The sequence below is a fragment of the Mobula hypostoma genome, chromosome 3, assembly GCF_963921235.1.
Source record: "Mobula hypostoma chromosome 3, sMobHyp1.1, whole genome shotgun sequence".
NCBI classification, from domain to species: domain Eukaryota; kingdom Metazoa; phylum Chordata; class Chondrichthyes; order Myliobatiformes; family Myliobatidae; genus Mobula; species Mobula hypostoma.
This window is the reverse complement of record NC_086099.1, coordinates 35,367,002-35,388,671: the sequence shown is the minus strand read 5'-3', so window position 1 is coordinate 35,388,671 and position 21,670 is coordinate 35,367,002. Positions and strand designations below refer to the sequence as shown.

The window sequence follows — 21,670 nt, the reverse complement described above, 5'->3', positions numbered from 1 at the left end:
GAAGTCAACAAACTGCAAATGTAAATATAAATAAATAGCAATAAATAACGAGAACATGGAATAACAAGATAAAGAGTCCTTAAAGTGATATCATTGGTTGTGGGAACATCTCAATGGATGGGCAAGTGAGTGCAGTTCAAGAGCCTGATGTTTGAGGGGTAGTCACTGTTCCTGAACCACGTGGTGCAAGTCCTGAAGCTCTTGTATCTTCTATCTGATGGTAGCAGCAAAAAAGAGCACGGCCTGGGTGGTGAGGATCTCTGATGATGGATGCTGCATTCCTACGATAGTGTTTCATGTAGGTGTGCTCAATGGTTGGGAGGGTTTTACCAGTGATGTACCGGGCCAAGTCCACTACCTTTTGTAGGATTTTTCATTAAAAGGCAGTGTTTCCATATCAGGCAATGATGCAGTCAGTCAATACACTCTTCACTACATATCTATAGAAGTCTGTCAGAGTTTTTGATGACATGCCAAATCTCCGCCAACTCCTAAGGAAATAGAGACGCTGCCATGCTTTCTTCACAATTGCATTCACATGCTGGGTCCCAGGACAGGTCTTCTGAAATAGTAACACCCAGGTATTTAAAATTTTCATGGCCATGGAAAATGTTTACCATAATCATGACCCTACCCCTGATCCTCCGACAATTACTGGCTCATGGACGTCTGGTTTTCCTCGTCTGAAGTCTGCAATCAGTTCCTTGCTCTTGCTGACATTGATTGAGAAGTTGTTATTAATTTTTCAATTTCCCTCCAATATGCTGATTCATCACCACCTTTAATACAGCCCGCAACAGTGGTATCATCAGCAAACTTGTATGTGGTGTTGGAGCTATACTTAGTCACACAGTCATAGGTGTAAAGCAAATAGAACAGGGGGCTAAGCACATTGTCCTGCGGTGCACCTTTGCTGATGGAGATCACAGAAGATACACTTTTGCCAAACCGAACTAACTGGTGTCTGCAAGTGAGGAAATCCAGAATCCAATTGCACAAGGAGGTATTGAGGCCAAGGTCTTGGACGAGATGGGGAAACAGAAATCACTGAAAAGAATGGCAACCCATAAAAAACAACCCACGTTGAAGCCTGCGGAGGGCTTGCATATATTCCCAGTGATTTTGTAGGTTTTCCTCACATGGTTTGTTTTTCACCAGCATCTCCAACATATATAGGTTCTTACGTTAATTATTGTCCTTAGTGTAGATATGTTGCAGAATTAGTGTAAAGTAGATGGACACGTGAAAACAAATGGATTACACTGGATGATGTGCTTGTTCTAAGAGCTGACATTGACAAAGGATTGAATGCTCTCCTAATTCATGAGATGAGAAAATAAAGTTATATTTTTATGGCCATGGAAAATGTTTATCGTAATCATGACTCTTTGTTAAAAAATCACATACCTGAATGCACCACCCCTAACTTACTTCTATGCATTTAGTAATTAGTTTGGAAATACCACAACTACATATCTTGAAACATTTCAAAATTAATCCATTGGGACTTTTATAGGTCAGTCTTGTTACCTTACGCAATAACTTGCAACTTCTGTTTCATTGTGTCTGTGTATGCTGCCCAATAACTTGTCAGTAATGCTGAATCTTCTTCTCTACACAAAATGTTGATCATTATTTACACGATAATCAAAATTATTCACTATAACTTAGATGACCACACAGTGCAAGGCACTGCTTAAAGAATTATAAAATTCGAAACAACCCCTCACACACTGTTATACTCAATTCGGGATACGGCGGTGAGGGAAATATGAGGAGGTGCAATAACTTTCAAGTACTAAAACAATTTATCAGTACGAACAATACCATATTTATCTAAAGAAATACCCATGGGCCCCCAAGTTTACTACAAAGCGCCTTCATTTTATCTACTGTCCCTGACACAGCTTATGACACAATCCAGTGTTGAAGCCCCTCCTTAAGTGGAGAGGCTTTGTTTGCTCCTGATTGCACTTCCAGCTGAAAGTGATACCTCACCCCTTGCACAAAGCATATAACCATATAACCATATAACAATTAGAGTATGAGAATAGGCCATCTCAGCCCTTCTAGTCCATGCCGAATGTTTACTGTCACCTAGTCCCACCGACCAGCACTCAGCCTATAACCCTCCATTCCTTTCCTGTCCATACAGCTATCCAATTTTACTTTAAGTGACAATATCAAACCTGCCTCTACCACTTTTACTGGAAGCTCGTTCCACACAGCTACCACTCTCTGAGTAAAGAAGCTCCCCCTTGTGTTACCCTTAAACTTTTTTCCCCCTAACTCTCAACTCATGTCCTTGTTTGAACCTCCCCTACTCTCAATGGAAAAAGCCTATCCACGTCAACTCTATCTATCCCTCTCATAATTTTAAATACCTCTATCAAGTCCCCCCTCAACCTTCCACACTCCAAAGAATAAAGACCCAATTTGTTCAACCTTTCCCTGTAACTTAGGAGATGAAACCCAGGTAACATTCTAGCAAATCTTCTCTGTACTCTCTCAATTTTGTTGACATCTTTCCTATAATTCGGTGACCAGAACTGTACACAATACTCCAAATTTGGCCTTACCAATGCCTTGGACAATTTTAACATTACATCCCAACTCCTATACTGGATGCTCTGATTTATAAAGGCCAGCATACCAAAAGCTTTCTTCACCACCCTATCCACATGAGATTCCACCTTCAGGGAACTACGCACCATTATTCCTAGATCCCTCTGTTCTACTGCATTCTTCAATGCCCTACCATTTACCATGTATGTCCTATTTTGATTAGTCCTACCAAAATGTAGCACCTCAGACCTATCAGCATTAAACTCCATCTGACATCTTTCAGCCCACTCTTCTAACTGGCCTAAATCTCTCTACAAGCTTTGAAAGCCTACTTCATTATCCACAACACCACCTATCTTAGTATCATCTGCATACTTACTAATCCAATTTACCACCCCATCATCCAGAGCATTAATGTATATGACAAACAACATTGGACTCAGTACAGATCCCTGAGGCACACCACTAGTCACTGGCCTCCAACCTGACAAACAGTTATCCACCACTACTCTCTGGCTTCTCCCATCCAGCCACTGTTGAATCCATTTTACTACTTCAATATTAATACCTAACGATTGAACCTTCCTAACTAACCTTCCGTGTGGAACCTTGTCAAAGGCCTTACTGAAGTCTATATAGACAACATCCACCGCTTTACCCTCATCAACTTTCCTAGTAACTGCTTCAAAAATTCAATAAGATTTGTCAAACATGACCTTCCACGCACAAATCCATGTTGACTGTTCCTAATCAGATCCTGTCTATCCAGATAATTATATATATCATCTCTAAGAATACTTTCCATTAATTTACCCACCACTGACGTCAAACCTACAGGCCAATAATTGCTAAGTTTACTCTTAGAACCCTTTTCAAACAATGGAACAACATGCTCTAAGCTCATCCACCTTTCTTACATTGCTCCTAGCATTAAAATAAATGCATGTAAGAAATTTTCCACCTCTTACTCTCTGTTTATCACTAACTGTGCAAACAACTTTACTATCTCCTTTTTCTACCTTCTCCCCAACATCTGATCCTACACTCTGGTTCCCCTCCCCCCTTGTATCTAGTCTAAATCCACTGGAACCTCTCTAGCAAACCTACCTGCAAAAATATGTGTCCCCCTCCAGTTCAGGTGTAAACTGTCCCGCCAGAACAGGTCCCACCTTCCCTGGAAAACTGCCCAATTATCTATAAATCTGAAGCACTCCCTCCTGCACCATGTCTTCAGCCACATGTTGATCTGCGCTATCTTACTATTTCTAAACCCGCCTGCACGTGGCACTGGTAGCAATCCTGAGATTGCTGTCCTGGAGGTCCTGTCCTTTAACTTGGCACCTAACTCCCTAAACTCACCTTTCAGAACCTCCTCACTCTTTCTACCCACGTCATTGGTCCCTACATGGACCACAATATCTGGCTGCTCACCTTCCCTCTTGAGAACACTGAGAACTCGATCCGAGATATCACGGACCTTAGCACCAGGGAGGCAACACACCATCCGGGATTCTCGATCTCTTCCACAGAACCTCTTACCTGTCCCCTGAACTATCGAATCCCTTATCACTACCGCTCTCCTCTTTTCCCTCCTTCCCTTCTGAGCTGAGGGTCCAGTCTTGGTGCCAGAGATGCAACCACTGCAACTTGTCCCTGGTAGGTCGTCCCCATCAACAGTATCCAAAATGGTATACTTATTATTGGTGGGAACGGCCACAGGGGTGCTCTGCGCATTCTGTCTATTCCCCTTCCCTCTCCTGACAGTCACCCAGTCACCTGTCTCCTGACTCTTAGGGGTGACTATCTCTCTCTAACTCCTGTTTATTTCTGCCAAACAAGTTCTCCTTGCCCACAGATTGCCACTGTAACCATGCTTTGGCAGAGTTCCATGATGTTGTAAATTTCCTATAGCATATTTAACTGTACTCTGCAATTTGTGTTTTGTAATGTTTCAATGGACTCAACTAAACTCACTCAATTTAGCATAAAAGTTGCGCAGGATGTTCATCTGTTGTTTCGCTTTACATTTTACTCCACCGTGCACCACCAAGCATCACCTATTTCACCTGTGATCTCTCGAAATGGTTTTCAGCCACCTCAGAACCATTAGAACTAAGAGGAAGCAAGTAATCTTCAACCAAAAGAACAACCCCAGGAAGAAACATGTGATGGCAGAATTAAATATTTCTAGATGCCTATTTTGTAGAAAGCATATTGGGTTTATCTGCATATGGCTCAGGGACTAAAAATCAGCTTTCAATTCTGCTTCATTCACTGACTACTGATTGTCACAAAACAAAGCAGAGATCATCCGATTGCCAGATAATAAAATATATATGAAATAACATTGAAAATGCAAGAGAAAGTAATGCTATTTTTGGTCAACATAAGAACGTCAACTTCTTTATTAAGGGAAATGGAAAAATGATTCCTAGGATATTGAGAACCTTCCACTCTTTAAAGTAATGCCAAATTACTATGATTTTTTTTACCTGAGAAGCAACTAAGAAAAGATGCAAATGTGCGTCTCATCTTTCTAACAAAAAAGATGCAAGTGTGTGTCTCAAAACTAGAATATTCTGAAAATACAGTCAAACACATATGAAGGTTTTTTAAAGAAGTACTTCAAGACATATGCTCTGAAAAGTGGCAAGAACTTTGAGCTGGAACCTTTGTTGCCTTTATATAGATATACGATCACAACTATTGTCAGCTATTTTAAAGGAATATGTGCTTCTGAGACGAAATTAAAATATGAAGTTAAATGTTTGCTTTAAAATACACATGGCTCACAAATTTTACCTACTTCTTGTCCTACAAAAAGGTAAAAATTTCTACAGCATCTATAACCAAGTTAAACTGACCCAGAAACAAAGCCTTTTCTAATAGATCTCATAAATCATTTTGAGCTGAAGTAGCACTTAATTAGGGCATTCTTGAAATTCCACAAAAACAAACACTAAAATTCAGAAAATTCTAACTATTCCATACAAAGCAAAACTGACACCATTGTTTGGATTGTTTTACAACAGAAATTTTATAAATTATCTACCTCATACGTTTGTTGCCAGAGTATATGTCTTGCCCTGCCTAATTAATGCAAAGCTTTCAAAAATATTTAGACTCTGTTAATGTTTCTTGGTGTTGAGTATTCTACTCCTTTGGAAATGGTTGGGACAGGTGGATTACAAGCCATTGATCTGATAAATATCAGGTTTTACAACCTTCTCTTCAAACCACTCACTTCCTACAAATAAATGCATTGATGTATTGAACCAGAAAATTTTGCACTGCCACTTTTTGTGGTGAAGACCATGAAATGGACCTCACCACTTAACATTGATTGTAGTTTGTTACAGACTGCATGAATATAAAAATGATGAAGACACATTAAGCCATAATCACTTTTCCTAATGAGTCACCTCTAATCAATGAGAAAACAATGAGGGGAATATATAAAATGATAGGAGAAGAAATTGTGCATTAAAAGGTTTTTGAGAGGAATTAACAAGATGAGTGTTAAAAAGGTGTTTCCTTTGACTACAAAGCTGTAAACGTGGGGACTTTATTCCCAAATAAAATACAAAATATTTAGGACTAAGCAGAGGAGAAATTTCTTGGGACAAAGTGCTTGCATCACGGCCTGGTACGGAAACACCTATGCTCTTGAACAGAAATTCCTTTCAAAGTAGGAGATACAGCCTAGACCATCATGGGTAAAGCTCTCCCTGCTATTCTACACGGAGCATTGCAGCAGGAAAGCAGCATCCATCCTCAAGGACCCCCACCACCTTGCATCTGTCATCAGGAAGGTGGTACAGGAGCCTCAGGACACACACCATCAGGTTTGGGTATTACCCCTCACACACCAGGCTGTTGAACCAGTGGCGATTACTTCACTCAACTTCACTTGCCCCATCACTGACCTGCTCCCACAACTTATGGACTCACTTTCAAGAACTCTTCATCTCATGTTCTCAATTTTTATTGGTTATTTAGTTATTATTATTAAATTTTTCTTTGTTTTTGTATTTGCACAGTCTGTTGTCTTTTGCACACTGGTTGTCTGCCCTGTTGCTGCGGTCTTTCATTGATTCCATTATGGTTAATGGATTACTAAGTATTTCTGTAAGAAATTGAAGTGAAGTTGTATATGATGACATATCGGCATTTTGATAATAAAATTACTTTGTACTTTGCGCTTGCTTAATTGTCCAGTTGCTTGCTCAGTGAGTGCCAAGATTCAGGATATCTGCTCTGGAAGTTAGTGGGTGTTTGTACCTGTACCTGGACAAAAGGTACATGTGGGTGTCAACATACGATAACAGCTTTAGGAGGTCCTGCATAGTCAGTATGAGGTGCTAGACACAACATAAAGAAGCTGAATTTCTTTGGATTGACAAAGAGCAAAGAAGATTAGAGAAATAAATATGTGGCTCAAGAACTGGTGATTTAAAAAATAAAAACATTTAGTTTATAAATATAAGTGTAACACCTTGGTTAAGATTTCCACTGCTGTGCTATAGACATTTCATTTTAGCAGTTTTTTTGCAAAAGTGGTGCATCCTGTTGGAAGAATGTTTTGGTTTTGGCTAAAGGTAAGAAGCACTGCTGTTTAACTTAGGAATGTTGTGTCAGCCAATCAGGATGGTGGGATTGGGAGAAAGTTCTAGAGAGAGCAGGGCAGAGAGAGTTTGGTGATGAACAGTGGTCTGGTTTCGGGTCTTTTGGCAGGAGCTATAGAGCAGGACAGATGCGAAGATGCCCCAGAAAGCTGTCGGAAGGAGAGTCCCCTTTGCAAAAAGTGCTTTGTGCAGATGAATAGCTCCCAGGAGGAAGAGCCAATACTCCTGAGAGAGAGCCAGTTTATTTGAGATAGACTTCAAGGGAAGCTCGGGAAGTGACAGGTGTTTTCACCAGACTGTGGGTTCAGCACATGAATAAGAAATACACCCCAAATACTCCAGCATGAGCTCCAATGGTTATGTGCACATTGGACTGGTTTAACTGTAATGGGCCCTTTTCTTTTCTTTTTTCCAAGTAACTGTTTAATAAAGCTAAAATTGATAAATATACTTTGTTATAATTTTATGCAGTGTGCATTTTGCTATTTCTTGCCGATCGATAATTGTACATGGACAGAATTTACACAGCATTTGCTCAAATTGAGGTTTCTTTAACTGGAACATCATGACATTCCTGCTTGGTTGAACCCCAAATCATACCAACCCTAAACATGTGAAAGGTGGCTCCTCACCGCTGAGTCACATGGCTATCAGCAGAGCAGGCTAATGAGCTGAATTTATATACAAGCCTCAGTGAGAGGATTACACAAGTATAGGACACAAACCTCACTAAAACCCTGCTCCAGTACCATGCAGTGTATTTTGTCCTTATACTTGCTACTACATATATTAAGCCTTTGAGAGAGCACAGAGAGATTTACTAGAATTATTTCAGAAATGAAAGACTGGAGTAATTCTTCCTGCAGCAAAATAAAGTTGAGAGAAGATCTGATAAAGGTAAAAATCATTTTGCATTCAGTTAGGTCAGAGGAAATCTGTTCCCATCATCAGGTGGTTCAGGACTCCCCAAGACTGGAGGATTAAAACTTTAGGCTGAAACATGCAAGAGGCTTGTGAAAACCACTTTTTTTTTTAAGTAGTTAATGATCCAAAAAGATTATGCGTAGCAATGCGTAGAAACTAAATCAACAACTTAAACATTGGACAGGCACCGGAGAGAAAATAATTTGCACAATGAGGTTGACAAAGTGGGTCTACTTGAAGCCATCATAGATAGGATATATTGAAGGAACTTCCTTTTGAGACATAATTGCTCAATATCATGACCTTTATCTGCATCAGCTTTCATTCACAACCTATTACTGAAATCTGGCTTGGAAAATGAAGTCAAGAATAAGTGAAACACATTCAAGTTTCTGTCACATGACATCTCATTAGTTTACTGTTAGAGTACATTTTACTTTAAAGCTGCTTGTAAATGCATAACCAAAAATCTAAATTCATCTTTCAAAGCCCTTCCACTTTCTTTACTTTGACCATGTTCAAATAACATGGCTCCTGTAAAGCATTACAATCTAACCCACAACAATGAGACAACTTGGGAAGGGATGTTCTCAGGTGGTCAAAGAATCCTTAATCAGAAATAATCTATCATATTTGGAATTCAAGTATCAATTTAATTAATAGTGCCCAAGATTCCATATCATGCACCAAAGCAGCAATGAAGGCATTAAGATTGAACAATACTGATCTGGGACTTTGTGTATACCACACCATTAATTAGAACTTTTTAAACTTTATTTATCTTTTTTTTTGCTCAAGATTGGACAAAGTTGGTATAAACAAGCTTAATTAAATGTTTTGTGGTATCAAATACTTTTTCCTGGATCTATACCTCAATCTAACTGGCCTTTGCAACTATTGGTCAACAATGGTAAAAGAATGTTCATTACCTCTATCAAAACTCCTTTTCTTTAATGTATGCATCCTTCAGTCACATTTTATAAATTGGGAACTGACATCTTTCTTTCCCAAATGATACTTGCAACTTTGACATTGCCAAGTCCCAAGTGTGATTTTTTTTGTTTTGTTTTTACTTCCCTCTTTCACAAACAAGGTCTACAAAAATGACCTCTTTTATTAAGGAGCAGCACATGTTATAAGCCACTTAACTAATTTGTAACTTACTTTACAATTATACCATCAAACTTTCAATTAGATACGAAAATGAATGAAAGTAATGCTGAAAAATAGGAACTCATCCAGGTTAGTCGATGACAGCACTTGCAGGCTGTACAATGATAACATTGTATTCTGAAGTGTTGCTGAGAATGAAAGCCACAAGCATCCACCAACATCAAATGTTTCTACACCAGGCTGTATGGATGTAAATGTCAGTCACTGGTATTATATTCAGAAATGTGAATGCCAAAATGGTGAACAGTAATTATTTTTTACACTTCATACAGTTCTTGCAGTTGACACTTATAAAGAGCTCTGCCAAGATTTAGAAATAGCTCTTCAACAGAAAAATAAATATCTTCTTTAGCCAGAGGGTGGTGAATTTTTGGAATTAATTGCAACAGACGGCTGTGGAGGCTAAGTTATTGGGTATATTTAAAATGGAGGTGATAGGTTCTTGAGTAGTAAGGGCATCAAAATGTTATGTGGAGAAGGCAAGAAAAAGGAGTTGAAGTGGAAAATAAATCAGTCATGATGGAATGGTGGAACACACACATGATGGACAAATGGCCCAATTCTGCTCCTAAGTCTTATGGTCTAAAATGTAACTTCCATAATTTCCCCCCAACACTACTCAAATGCTCTTACAATTCAATCCTTTGTGATCCAATGTATTCTAATTTTTAAATACTCATACACCCAATATTATTTTCTCAACTTAATTAGCAAAGTATGTATTAAATAAATGAAAATCAAAGAAAATATCATTGCTGGACAACAATCCCTCTCAGACGTGCACAAGCACACATCTTTACCTCATTGGCGCGTTAAGTATATTTCACATTCATACACAATCACATCTCCTTTTCCGGTTTCTGATACGGATGTTTTTTACAATGTTGAGTTTGCAATGATTGTATACAAATTTTGAAACTGGCTTATTTAAACAGTTTTTATTGAAGAAATTATTCAGTGTGCACATGTTGTCACTGGGCAAAAAAAATGCACAGCACAAGATTTTTGTGCACACTGGTCATTATAAATTGGAGGGAACATTGTTGCTCAAAATCTAAAATGAAAACAGACCTCAGCAGTCTCAGGCAGAATCTGAGGAAAGGAAAAAAAAACGAGATAATATTTCAGGTTGAAGACCCTTCAAGAGAACTGGGAAAGAGCAGGTGGAATGGGTAGAACAAATAGAATATCTCTAATAGGATGAGACCACATGACTCAATGTGGCAGATAGAATTAGATTGTGCTTCACGTCTTTGCCATTTATTGCTTAGAGCAGGGGTATGGGACATGCTCAGCAGGACAGGCTGTACTAAAAGAAAAACCGAGCCAAAATTATGAACAGATGATTGGCAAAAGTGGACAGATATGATACAGAAAGAGAGAAAGTTAACCTGAAGTTGCAGAATTTGATATTGTATCTGGAAGGATGTGAGCTGCAGACAAAAGAGGAGGTGTTCCTCAAAATTCTACTAAGCTTCCTTTTGACAATGCAGATCAGACAGGTCAGTGTGGCAGAAGAACAGAGAGTTAAAGAAATTAGACAACTGACAGCTCTGATTCACTCCCAAAGACTTTGTAATGTTATCACCTAATCTGTATTTGGAATCTCGAATATGGAGACTAAATTTTTAACACTGAATATAGTGCACTAGATTGGAAAGTAGCAGGTGAATTATTGTTTCACCCATAAAGACTGTTGCTGAAAAGTGAGAAGAGAAGGAGGACGGGTATTATAACACCTGCCCATGCAAGAAATGCAAGACAGGGAGAGGTCAATGGGCAAAGACTAGAATGGGGAAAGAAGAAGAAGAATGCATGTCTGATGATGGTGTTTTATTCAATCTTCTTCCATCCTGTGCTACTGAAACTAAGCTCTTTTCTCTTTTTCTCAATTCTGACAAAGTTTGAATTTCAAAGTAAATTTATTATCAAGGTACTTATACTGTATGTCACCATATACAACCATGAGATTCATTTTCTTGCAGGCATACTCAATAAGTTCATAATAGAATAATAACCATAATAGAATCAATGAAAGACCACACTAACCGATGTGCAAAAGACAAAAAACTGTGAAAATACAAAAAGAAAGAAATAATAACTATAATAAATATCAAAAACATAAGATGAAGAGTCTTTGAAAGTGACTCCATAGGTTATGGGAACATTTCAGTCATGGGGCAAGCGAAATTGAGTGAAGTTATCCCCTTTGGTTCAAGAGATGGTTGATGGGTAATAACTGTTCCTGAACCTGGTGGTGAGGGTCCTGAGGCTCCTGTACATTTTTCCTGATGGCAGCATTGAGAAGAGAGCATGACCTGAATGGTGGGGGTCCCTTACAATGGATGTTGCTTTCCTGAAACAATGTTTCGTATAGATGCTCACAAATGGTGGAGAGGGCTTTACCCATGATGGACAGGGACGTATCCACTACCTTTTGTAAAATTTTCCATTCAAGAGCATTGGTGTTTCCATACCAGGCTGTGATGTAGCCAGTCAATATACTCTCCACTACACATCTAAAGAAGTTCTAAGACAAAGGTTTAGAAATGAAATATTAATTTTGGTTCTCCTTCCACAGATGCCATCTTACCTGCAGAGTGTTCCATAATTAACTGTTTTCATTGTATTCACAACTTAACTATTTAACATTTAACTATTCCAAAAATATTCTGCATTCATATGTCTGCATGTCAAAGTAAGAGAAAGCTGAACCACGTTATAAATACACAGGTGAACCAGGAGACTTGCACATTATTACAGGACTATCTTTCAAATTTGGTCTTAAAAAGGTTCCATCTATCTTTAGATGTGAAACAGGGAAATCTCAAGGCACAATCCAGAGAAAATTGGAGAATTCCTCTGGTCAATACAGATCTTTCCAACCTATCATCACCATCAAAATTTACTGGGCAGATTTTAAGCAAACCAGCAGTCTGCCTAGGAGAGACTGGGTTCCAGTTAACTGGATAGGCCCAGTGTAACCCCAAGCCTCTGACAGAAGTCGGCGCCTTTGCATCTAGAATGTCTTTGACAGCTCAGAAGTCTCAAGTATTGCTGGCTCACCAGATGTTCAAACTGTCATTGCTTACAAACATTCACAACATACTGGGGAACCATGAAAACTATTTCTAAAAATTAAATTATTGAATAAGATTTTCTCAAAACAATCTTGTGAAGAGGGTTTACTTACCATTTTATCATCAGCCATTTCTACCCCTTCATTTCAATGTAGGCACACCAAGTCAATGCCCCTCAGACAAACTGGCATTTAACTTGGAGCTGTACTTCAAGCTGCAACTTTTGTCTCAAATTTCTGCTCAGGTTAAGCTCTTTATTGCAGACTGATCAAAACCAATCTGCCAGAGTACCCAGTTTTTTAAAGTTACCACTGCATGGGAAGCTTTGTCATAAGCAAATTTACTACTGCACTTTCAAGAATGATGACAATTGTTTGCAGTCTAGTAAGGTTCACTTAAACAGTAAACTTCATCTTTGAAAAACTTGTGCAATTGTGAAGCCTTCTTCCTATTTGATTTTAAGTGTGCAGAATAAACAACACATGGAATTTGTGAGCCTTTGCTCTTGTTCTGTATCCATTGTTCATGTGTTCCATCATGTTTGAGAATGATAAGTACACAAGCATTTTGTGAGCTTCAATTTGTTGCATGTTGGTCAATCTGTAGTAACTGGTAACATCTTTTCCAATGTGAATGAGTTCTTCATCAGTTCTACAGGGAGCGTTGGTCACTTTTGAGCTGAGGGAGTTAAAATTCACAAAAGGAAATTTACTTTTCTTGAGGAAAATGGAAAGAAAGGATGTCTATAGTTGACCTCCCAGCTTTGAATTCGCTCTTCTCACACGTTCCTATCATTACCACCATCAGCAAAGATCTACACTCAGCGTTTTAGGAACAGCTTCTTCCCCTCTGCCATCAGATCCCTGAACAGTCGATGAACCCATGAATACTACCTTGCTGTTCCTCTTTTGCACATTTTTTATTGTAACTTGTAGTAACTTTAAATCTTGCATTATACTGTTGTCACAAAACAACAAATTTCACGACAGATGTCAGTTATAATACACCTGGGTCTGATTTAAGTCACACTGAATTATAGCAGTACAATTCACGAGCTTCTGCAGTCAATCTATCTCAATGAATCTACCAGAATACTTCATTGCAACAGGTAGAACATAGAGAAGTGAAAAATCTGCATGTGGTATTTTTGCAACCACGAACTAAGTTTCAGGACTAGATGAACTTGTATGCTGTCAAGGCAGGGAATGAGTACCTGACACCAAAAGTCCCGTTCAAATCCTCATTTCTTATATGAAACAGTGAAGAAACTCTGCTAAAGACAGTGATGTGCAAATTATTAGGGTATTTCCCTGATCTTCACTATGGGAATTTTTCCTCTGTATTCTTTTGAACTGTCTCCTTCCTAATGCAAAAGTCCTGCCAGAATTTCAGCATGGAGTCTGTCAGCCCTTTGGAACAAGAATTAAAAGGTATTCAAAGATCTGTACATAATTTTCTTCACTGATTATATTTCATGTTAGAAACCCTACTCAATTCATTCCGCAAGATGTTAAAGACTTTCATAGAAATAGCAACTTCCTGAAAACTGATATCATATTTAGTACATGACAAATATCAACTCAACTGATTGAGCCAGAAGAAAGCTTTTAAAACAATTGTAGCAACATTTCTGAAATAAATACAGGTGTCCCCCACTTTTCCAACGTTCGCTTTACGAAAGCTCACTGTTACGAAAGACCTATATTAGTTCCCTGTTTTCACTAACGAAGGTGTTTTCACTGTTACGAAAAAAGTAGTGCGCGAAAAAAGGCAGCGCGTGAAAAAAAAACAGCGCACCGCGCGCCCCGATCAGCCACTCTCCCCCAGATTCGGAACTGCATTCTCACCGGCATTGCTTAAACACGTGCCTGTGCGCAGCCGTTAGCAAGATAAGTTCTAAGGTATCGGAAAAGCCTAAAAGAGCTTGTAAGGGTGTTACATTTAGCGTAAAACTAGACATAATTAAGCGTTTTGATCGTGGTGAACAAAGTAAGGACGAAGTGAGTTTGGCTTGTGGAAGTTGACGAAGATGATGTTGAAGAGGTTTTGGCACCTCATGACCAAGAACTGATAGATGAAGAGCTGATGCAATTGGAAGAGGAAAGGATAACGATCGAAACCTTAGTGTCCCACCACCCCAAACCCCGGGCTGCGGACAGATACTGATTCGCAGAGAATGCAGTGGTAGCTGGGAGGCACCAGGCACGTCTTTCAGAAAAAAGCCGAAATAAACAAGCTAATTAATTAGGTGCCAACCGGCATGTAAATGTCGGCCCAGATCAGAAGCAATTGCCAATTTCACTTGCTCTATGTAATTGGCAATTGCCTCTGATCTGGGCCAACATTTACGTGCCGGGCGGCACCTAATTAATTAGCTTGTTTATTTTGGCTTTTTTCTTAAAGTAGTGCTGGGTGCGTTCAGGCCACCGCCATACTCCTGCATGCTTCGCGGATCAGTATCAGGTCGCTGCCTGGAGGGTAGGACCACTGCACCAACCCAACCTCCGACTCAGCCTAACACACCATCACCAGTGTGCTCAGTGTGACAAGAATACACATAGATGTTAGCTGTCCTGTGTGATCAGCAGTTGGTCTCGGGAGAGAGAGAGATAAGGAAGACAATGGAGCAGCATTTGGAGATGTGTAATGAAGGGATGGGAGAGAGAGCTGTCTAGAGCGGCTCCCCCTTTGAACCCTGAACTGTTTGAAGTGATGGACAGGCGATATACCCCAGCAGGGGGATAAAAAGGGACAGGTTCGCTAAGGCAACACACACACGACACCCCGAGGTAACGAGACCCTGGAAGCGGTGCGCCTCTCACAAGTCGGTGGGAAGCTCTCGGACGGCTGATCGCGGGATCAGCCTTGGACGCTCAGGGTGGAAAGGCACGATCAGCGGGAACCTGACGTGTGTCCACCCTTGCTTGGGTGCCAGGTTCACTGCAGAGGATCGACCGCATCTGGAGGAGGGGTCACAGTCGGTGACCTCGGATGACATCACAAAGGACTCGCCCGAGAGCTGCTTGTGAGCAATATCGCAGGTCTGTGTGTGGAAGCTGTTTTGAATGATCATTCGTTCTTGTTCTCTCTCTCCTTCCCCCCACATTGTTCATCGCCATGGCAACGATTACTGCGAACTGAACTAAATTGAACTGGACTTTGTGTCACTTTGAAATTGGTCATTTACCCCTAGACAACGATAGAGCTTGATTGATCCTGTTATCTTAATTCTGTGCACATGTGTGTTTATCATTGCTGAACTGTTGCATTTATTATCCTTTCGATTACTGTGTTACTTGTTTCTTTAATAAAACTTTCTTAGTTCTAGTAATCCAGACTCCAACTGAGTGATCCATTTCTGCTGGTTTGGCAACCCAGTTACGGGTACGTAACATCGGCGCTGTCCCATTTCCGGTAAGTGAAACTACACTGTACGTACATTATTTCTACTTTATATAGGCTGTGTATTTTTACGTGTTATTTGGTATGATTTGGCAGTGTCATAGCTTAAAGGTTACTGGAGAGCGCTTGCGCCGTGTTTCTGCCAAGAGCGCTTGCGTGAGATTTTCACTACGGAGAACAGTGCAGGCACTCGTTGTAGAGAAGTATTTCTACTTTATATAGGCTGTGTATTTATCATAATCATTCCTGCTTTTACTATATGTTACTGTTATATTAGGTTTTACATGTTATTTGGCATGATTTTGTAGGTTATTTTTGGGTCTCCGAAAGCTCACAAATTTTTCCCATATAAATAAGTGGTAATTGCTTCTTCGCTTTATGACATTCCGGCATATGAACCGTTTCATAGGAATGCTCTACCTTCAGATGGCGGGGGAAACCTGTACATTAAAGTATTACCACAAACAACAGGAATTCTGCAGATGCTGGAAATTCAAGCAACACACATCAAAGTTGCTGGTGAACGCAGCAGGCCAGGCAGCATCTCTAGGAAGAGGTACAGTCGACGTTTCAGGCCGAGACCCTTCATCAGGACTAACTGAAGGAAGAGTGAGTAAGAGATTTGAAAGGGGGAGGGAGGGGGGGAGATCCAAAATGATAGGAGAAGACAGGAGGGGGAGGGATGGAGCCAAGAGCTGGTCAGGTGATTGGCAAAAGGGATATGAGAGGATCATGGGACAGGAGGTCTGGGGAGAAAGACAAAGTGGGGGGGGGGGGGAACCCAGAGTATTACCCTTCTGTTAATCTACCTTTCAAAATTTAGTGACATAAATTAGTGGAATTTGCTATTAAGTAAGTATCTTTAAATGTGTTACTGCACCATAAGAAAATACAGTGCAAGATAATTTGATCTCATTATTTAAAGAAAATAGAATTAATTTTAAATTAAAGGTTATAAAATTATTAATGCTAGAATCACTCATTCAAAATACCATTTATTACAACATAATTCAATCCTGCATGTCACCTTTTGCAAACATTACTGAAATTATTCACAGTAGTACATCTCAGGCTGTTACTCAGCAGTCATTCACTTCTACACGAATATAACAGGAATTATTTGCCAATGTCAGTTTGAATTGACTTGAAATAGGACAGCGCAGACATCTATATGACAACCTGTCTTGGAAATTCTAATAATCCATTCCCGAAAGGATGAAATTGGGAAAGTTTCTGTTTCACTACTGGCTGAATGGTTTCAATTACTCTCTCTTTCCCTTGGTATTTACCGGAATGATGAAGCTGCTGAAAATATTTAGACAATTCAGGCAAAAATTCTGTTTTCCTCAGTTCAGTTAGAGCGATGAGCAACTTGAATGAATAAAACTCATTCAACCCCGGAATTTCACTTCAAATGAACCTCTATGTACCTTGGAAAAATTTCTTAGCACATTGCTCTTTAAGAATGGTTCTTCAGATTCCCTGTTCATAACTGTAGCTTCTAGGACACCAATACACTACTGTGACATTATCTGCAATTATGTAGCTAAATTATGCCTCACCTTAAACAGGGACATTTGCAGTACAACAAACCTCCCACCTCCAACTTCTCAATCAATGAAAGTTTGAAATTAAGAACAAACGTCAAAAACCACAAGGAGACATATCCGAATGCAGTCTTTAAGCTTTCCTCAAAAGATCATACTGAACGTCAGTAGAAATCATTTATTCAGAAACAAAAATCTGTACATTATTAAGCACACTCCTCGGCCCAACCAGTAGTGGAAGCAGTACACAGACAGGAGATAAAAGGAGAGCTTCGCCAGCGTTCAGTGTCATTCCAGCAGACTAAATCAGCGGCGGGAGCAGCGCGCAGTAAGGAAGTCTCTTGCAGGTCGGTGGCACTCGTTTAAAAGGAGAGCTTCGCAGGCAGTTAGTGTCATTCTGGCAGCCCAATTAGCAGCGGGAGCAGCGCACAGCGAGGAGGTTTCTCGCAGGTCAGTGGCGCTCGTTTATTGTGTCAGGGGTAGTTAGTGTACTTAACTGGTCAATGTGTGTTCTTCATGCTGGATGTTGGAATCCTGGAGGACCCAGAGACTCCCAGGGAACTACATCTGCCCAAAGTGCATCCAGCTGCTGCTCCTTGAAGACAGTGTTAGGGATCTGAAGCAGCAGCTGGATGACCGTAAGCTTGTACAGGAGAGTGAAGAGATCATTGATCAGAGTTAGAGGGAAGTAGTCACCCCTAAGCTGCAGGAAGAGTGTAGCTGGGTGACTGTCAGGAGAAGGAATGGAAAGTCGAATAGGCAGTTAGCACAGAGCACTCCTGTGGCCATTCTCCTCAATAATTAGTATACTGTTGTGGGAGATGTCCTCCGAGGGGAATGCCACGGAGACCAGGTTACTGGCACTGGCATGGGTCCGTGGTGCAGAAGAGAAAGAGGGAGAAGAGGGGAAGATTAGTGATAGGGGACCCAATAGTTAGAGGAATAGATAGAAGATTCTGTGGACTTGAAGAGGACAGCCAGATGGCATGTTGCCTCCCAGGTGCCAGGGGCAAGGACGTCTCTGATCATGTTCACAGCATTTGGAGAGGGAGGGAGAGCAGCCAGAGAGGTCTTGGCATGGCACATATTGGTACCAATGATATAGGAAGGAAAAGCAAAGAGGCCCTGAAGAGAGAATTGAGAGAGCCAGGTAGAAACTGAGAAGCAGGCCTTCCTGGGTAGTAATTCCTGGATTATTATCTGTGCCACATGTCAGTGAGGGTAGAAACAGGATGATTTGGTAGATAAATGTGTGACTGAAATGCTGGTGCAGGTGGCAGGGCTTCAGATTCTTAAATTGTTGGGATCTCTTCTGGGGGAGGTATGACCTGTTCAAAAGGGACAGGTTGCACCTGAACCCAAGGGCACCAATATTCTCAGAGGCAGGTTTGTTAGAGCTGTTGGGGAGGGTTTAAACTAATTTGACAGAGGGATGGGAATCAGAGTGAAGGGACTCAGAATAGGACAAAATTGCAGCCAGTGTGGTATCAGTGTATTAGGGATGCATAATCAAAAAGGGTAACAAATAGAGTACTCAAAGTGTTACATCTCAATGCACAGAGTAAAAGATATAAGGTGAATGATCTTGTTGCACTTTTACAGATTGTAGAGTATGATGTTGTGGCCATCACCAAATCGTGGCTGAAGGATGGTTGCAGTTGGGAGCTAAACGTCTAAGGTTACACATTATATTGGAGGGATGGGAAGGTAGGCAGAGGGGGTGGCGTGGCTCTGCTGGTAAAGAATGACATCAATACATTAGAAAGATGTGACAATTACAGTGTTAGAGAGGAGTTGGCCAAAGTAAATTGGAAGAAGACGCAGGCAGGGATGATAGCAGAGCAGCAATGGCTTGTTTCTGGGGAAAATGAGGAAGGTGCAGGATAGATTAATTCCAAAAATAAAGAAATTCTCAAATGGCAAAGTAGTATAACCGTGGCTGACAAGGGAAGTCAAAGCTAATGTAAAAGCAAAAGAGAGGGTATACAACAAAGCAGAAATAGTGGAAAGACAGATGATTGTGAAACTTATAAAGACCTACTGAAAGCCACTGAAAGAAACATTAGGAGAGAAAAGATGAAATATGAAAGCAAGCTACCAAACAATATCAAGGTGGATAGTAAAAGCTTTTTCAAGTATAAAAAAGAGAGGAAAGTGGATATAGGACCACTAGAAAATGAGGTCAGAGAAATAATAACAGGAGACAAGGAGATGGCAGATGAACAAAATGAATATTTTGCATCAATCTTCACTATGGAAGATACTAGCAAATGTGCCAGGTTTTGAAGGGTGTAAGGGAAGAGAAGTGAGTGACTATTACAGGGGACAAGGTGCTCAAAAAGCTAAAAGACTTAAGGGTACACAAGTTACCCTGACTAGATGAACTGCACCCTAGGGTTCCGAAAGAGGTAGCAGTAGAGATTGTGCGGGCATTAGTAATGACCTTTCAAAGATTATTGGACTCTGGCATGGTTCCGGAGGATCGAAAAATTGCAAATGTTACTCCACTCTTTAAGAAAAGAGAAAGGAAGGAAATTCTAAACCAGTTAGCCTGACCTCAGTGGTTGGGAAGATGTTGGAGTTAATTGTTAAGGATGAGGTTAGCACTTGGTGACACCGGACAAGATAGGACAAAGTTAGCATGGCTTCCTTAAAGGAAAATCTTGGCTGACAAACTTGTCGGAATTCTTTGAGGAGATTGCAAGTATGATAGATAAAAAGGATGTAGTGGATGTTATATATTTATACTTTCAGAAGGCCTTTGACAGGTGTCACATGAGGCTGCTTACCAAGTTTAAGAGCCCATGGTATTATAGGAAAGTTACTAGCATGGTTAGAGCATTGGTTGATTGGTAGGACCACTTCTTTTTATGCTGCATACCAATGATGTAGATGATGGAACTTTGTTGCCAAATTTGCAGATATAAAGATTGCTGGAGTGGCAGGTAGTGTTGAGGAAACAGGAAGGCTGCAGAAGGACTTAGACAGATTAGGAGAATAGGCAAGAAAGTGGCAAATGAAATACAATGTTGGAAAATGCATGGTCATGCACTTTGGTAGAGGAAGTAAATGTGCAGACTATTTTCTAAATGGGAACAAAATCCAATAATCTAAGATGCAAAGGGATTTGGAAGTCCTTGTGCAGAACACCCTAAAGGTAAACTTGCAGGTTGAGTCTGTGGTGAGGAAGGCAAATGCAATGTTAGCATTCATTTCAAGAGGTCTGGAAAGCAAGAACAGGGATGGGATGCTGAGACTTTATAAAGCACTGATGAGGCCTCACCTTGAGTATTGTGAACAATTTTGGGCTCCTTATCCAAGAAAAGATGGTGGGAGAGGCTAGGACAAGAGGGCACAGCCTCAGGATGTCCATTTAAAACAGAGGTGCGGACAGATTTCCTCAGCCAGAGTGTGGTGAATTTGTGGATTTTATTACTACTGGAAACTCTGGTAGCCAATTTATTGGGTGTATTTAAGGCGGAGACTGATAGTTTCTTGATTGGCCACAGCATTAAAGATTGCATGGAGAAGGCCGGGGAGTGGGGCTGAGACGAGGACAGCAAGGATTAGCCATGATTGAATGGCAGAACAGACTCGATGGGCCAAATGGCCTCATTCTACTCCTATGTCTTATGGTCTTATGAAAATAAAAATGTAAACATCAAATTGCCACATAAGAGAAAGTAATTTTACACATAAATATTTATACATAAATATTTCCAATTTATAGTTAGAGTACAATGGCATTTAATTCCACAATGCAGTATCGAAGTCCAATTTTCACAGTAAATAAGTGCACAAATTTAATCCACTCCTCATTTTAGCACATCAGAATTACACAGATGTTCTCTCCATGGTACAAAGGTTAGTTTAAAAAAATCCATTCTACAAAAATAACTCAGTTTGGTGTAATGTAACAGTACCAAAATACAACAGCAGACTAAGAATTTGTGCTTTTGAAACAATACTGGAATCTTACCTGGAGATCCCCTGAGGCTGGCTTTCTTAACTACAGAAAGAAATAGTGGAGGGAAGAAAGAGAAAAAGAAAAGTATTAACGCCAGGGAATAATTACTTCAATGCATTAATAATACAGATATAAAACACAGCAACTGTGCAATTAATCATCATCTTTAGAGATTGTTCCACTAAGTTTATTCAAGAAAAGATGAAATAAGTGCAGCGTCAGCACACAGTCATATTTATTTGATTGGAACCCTTTGTCTTAATATGCATCCACAATCCAGTCTTTTCAATTCAGATTACTCAGCAGTTCTTAATTGTAATCCTTTCTTGTTATTTATATGACTATACACATATCTGAATAATTGAATTGATACTTATAACCCTAAAA

General features: G+C 40.0%; 1 protein-coding gene across 4 annotated transcripts in view; it reads right to left on the bottom strand.

Annotated features, from left to right (window-relative positions):
- The window catches only part of LOC134343935 (protein unc-13 homolog B-like), a 519,229-nt gene that overhangs the window by 442,186 nt on the left and 55,373 nt on the right, over positions 1–21,670 (bottom strand). For all 4 annotated transcript variants that reach the window (XM_063042888.1, XM_063042887.1, XM_063042890.1 and 1 more), the window contains exon 2: positions 21,296–21,325. Coding sequence is in view for 3 of the 4 variants with exons in the window: in XM_063042887.1 (XP_062898957.1) it covers positions 21,296–21,325 (30 nt within the window). In the remaining variant the exon portion in view is untranslated. The remainder of the gene's footprint in view (positions 1–21,295; positions 21,326–21,670) is intronic.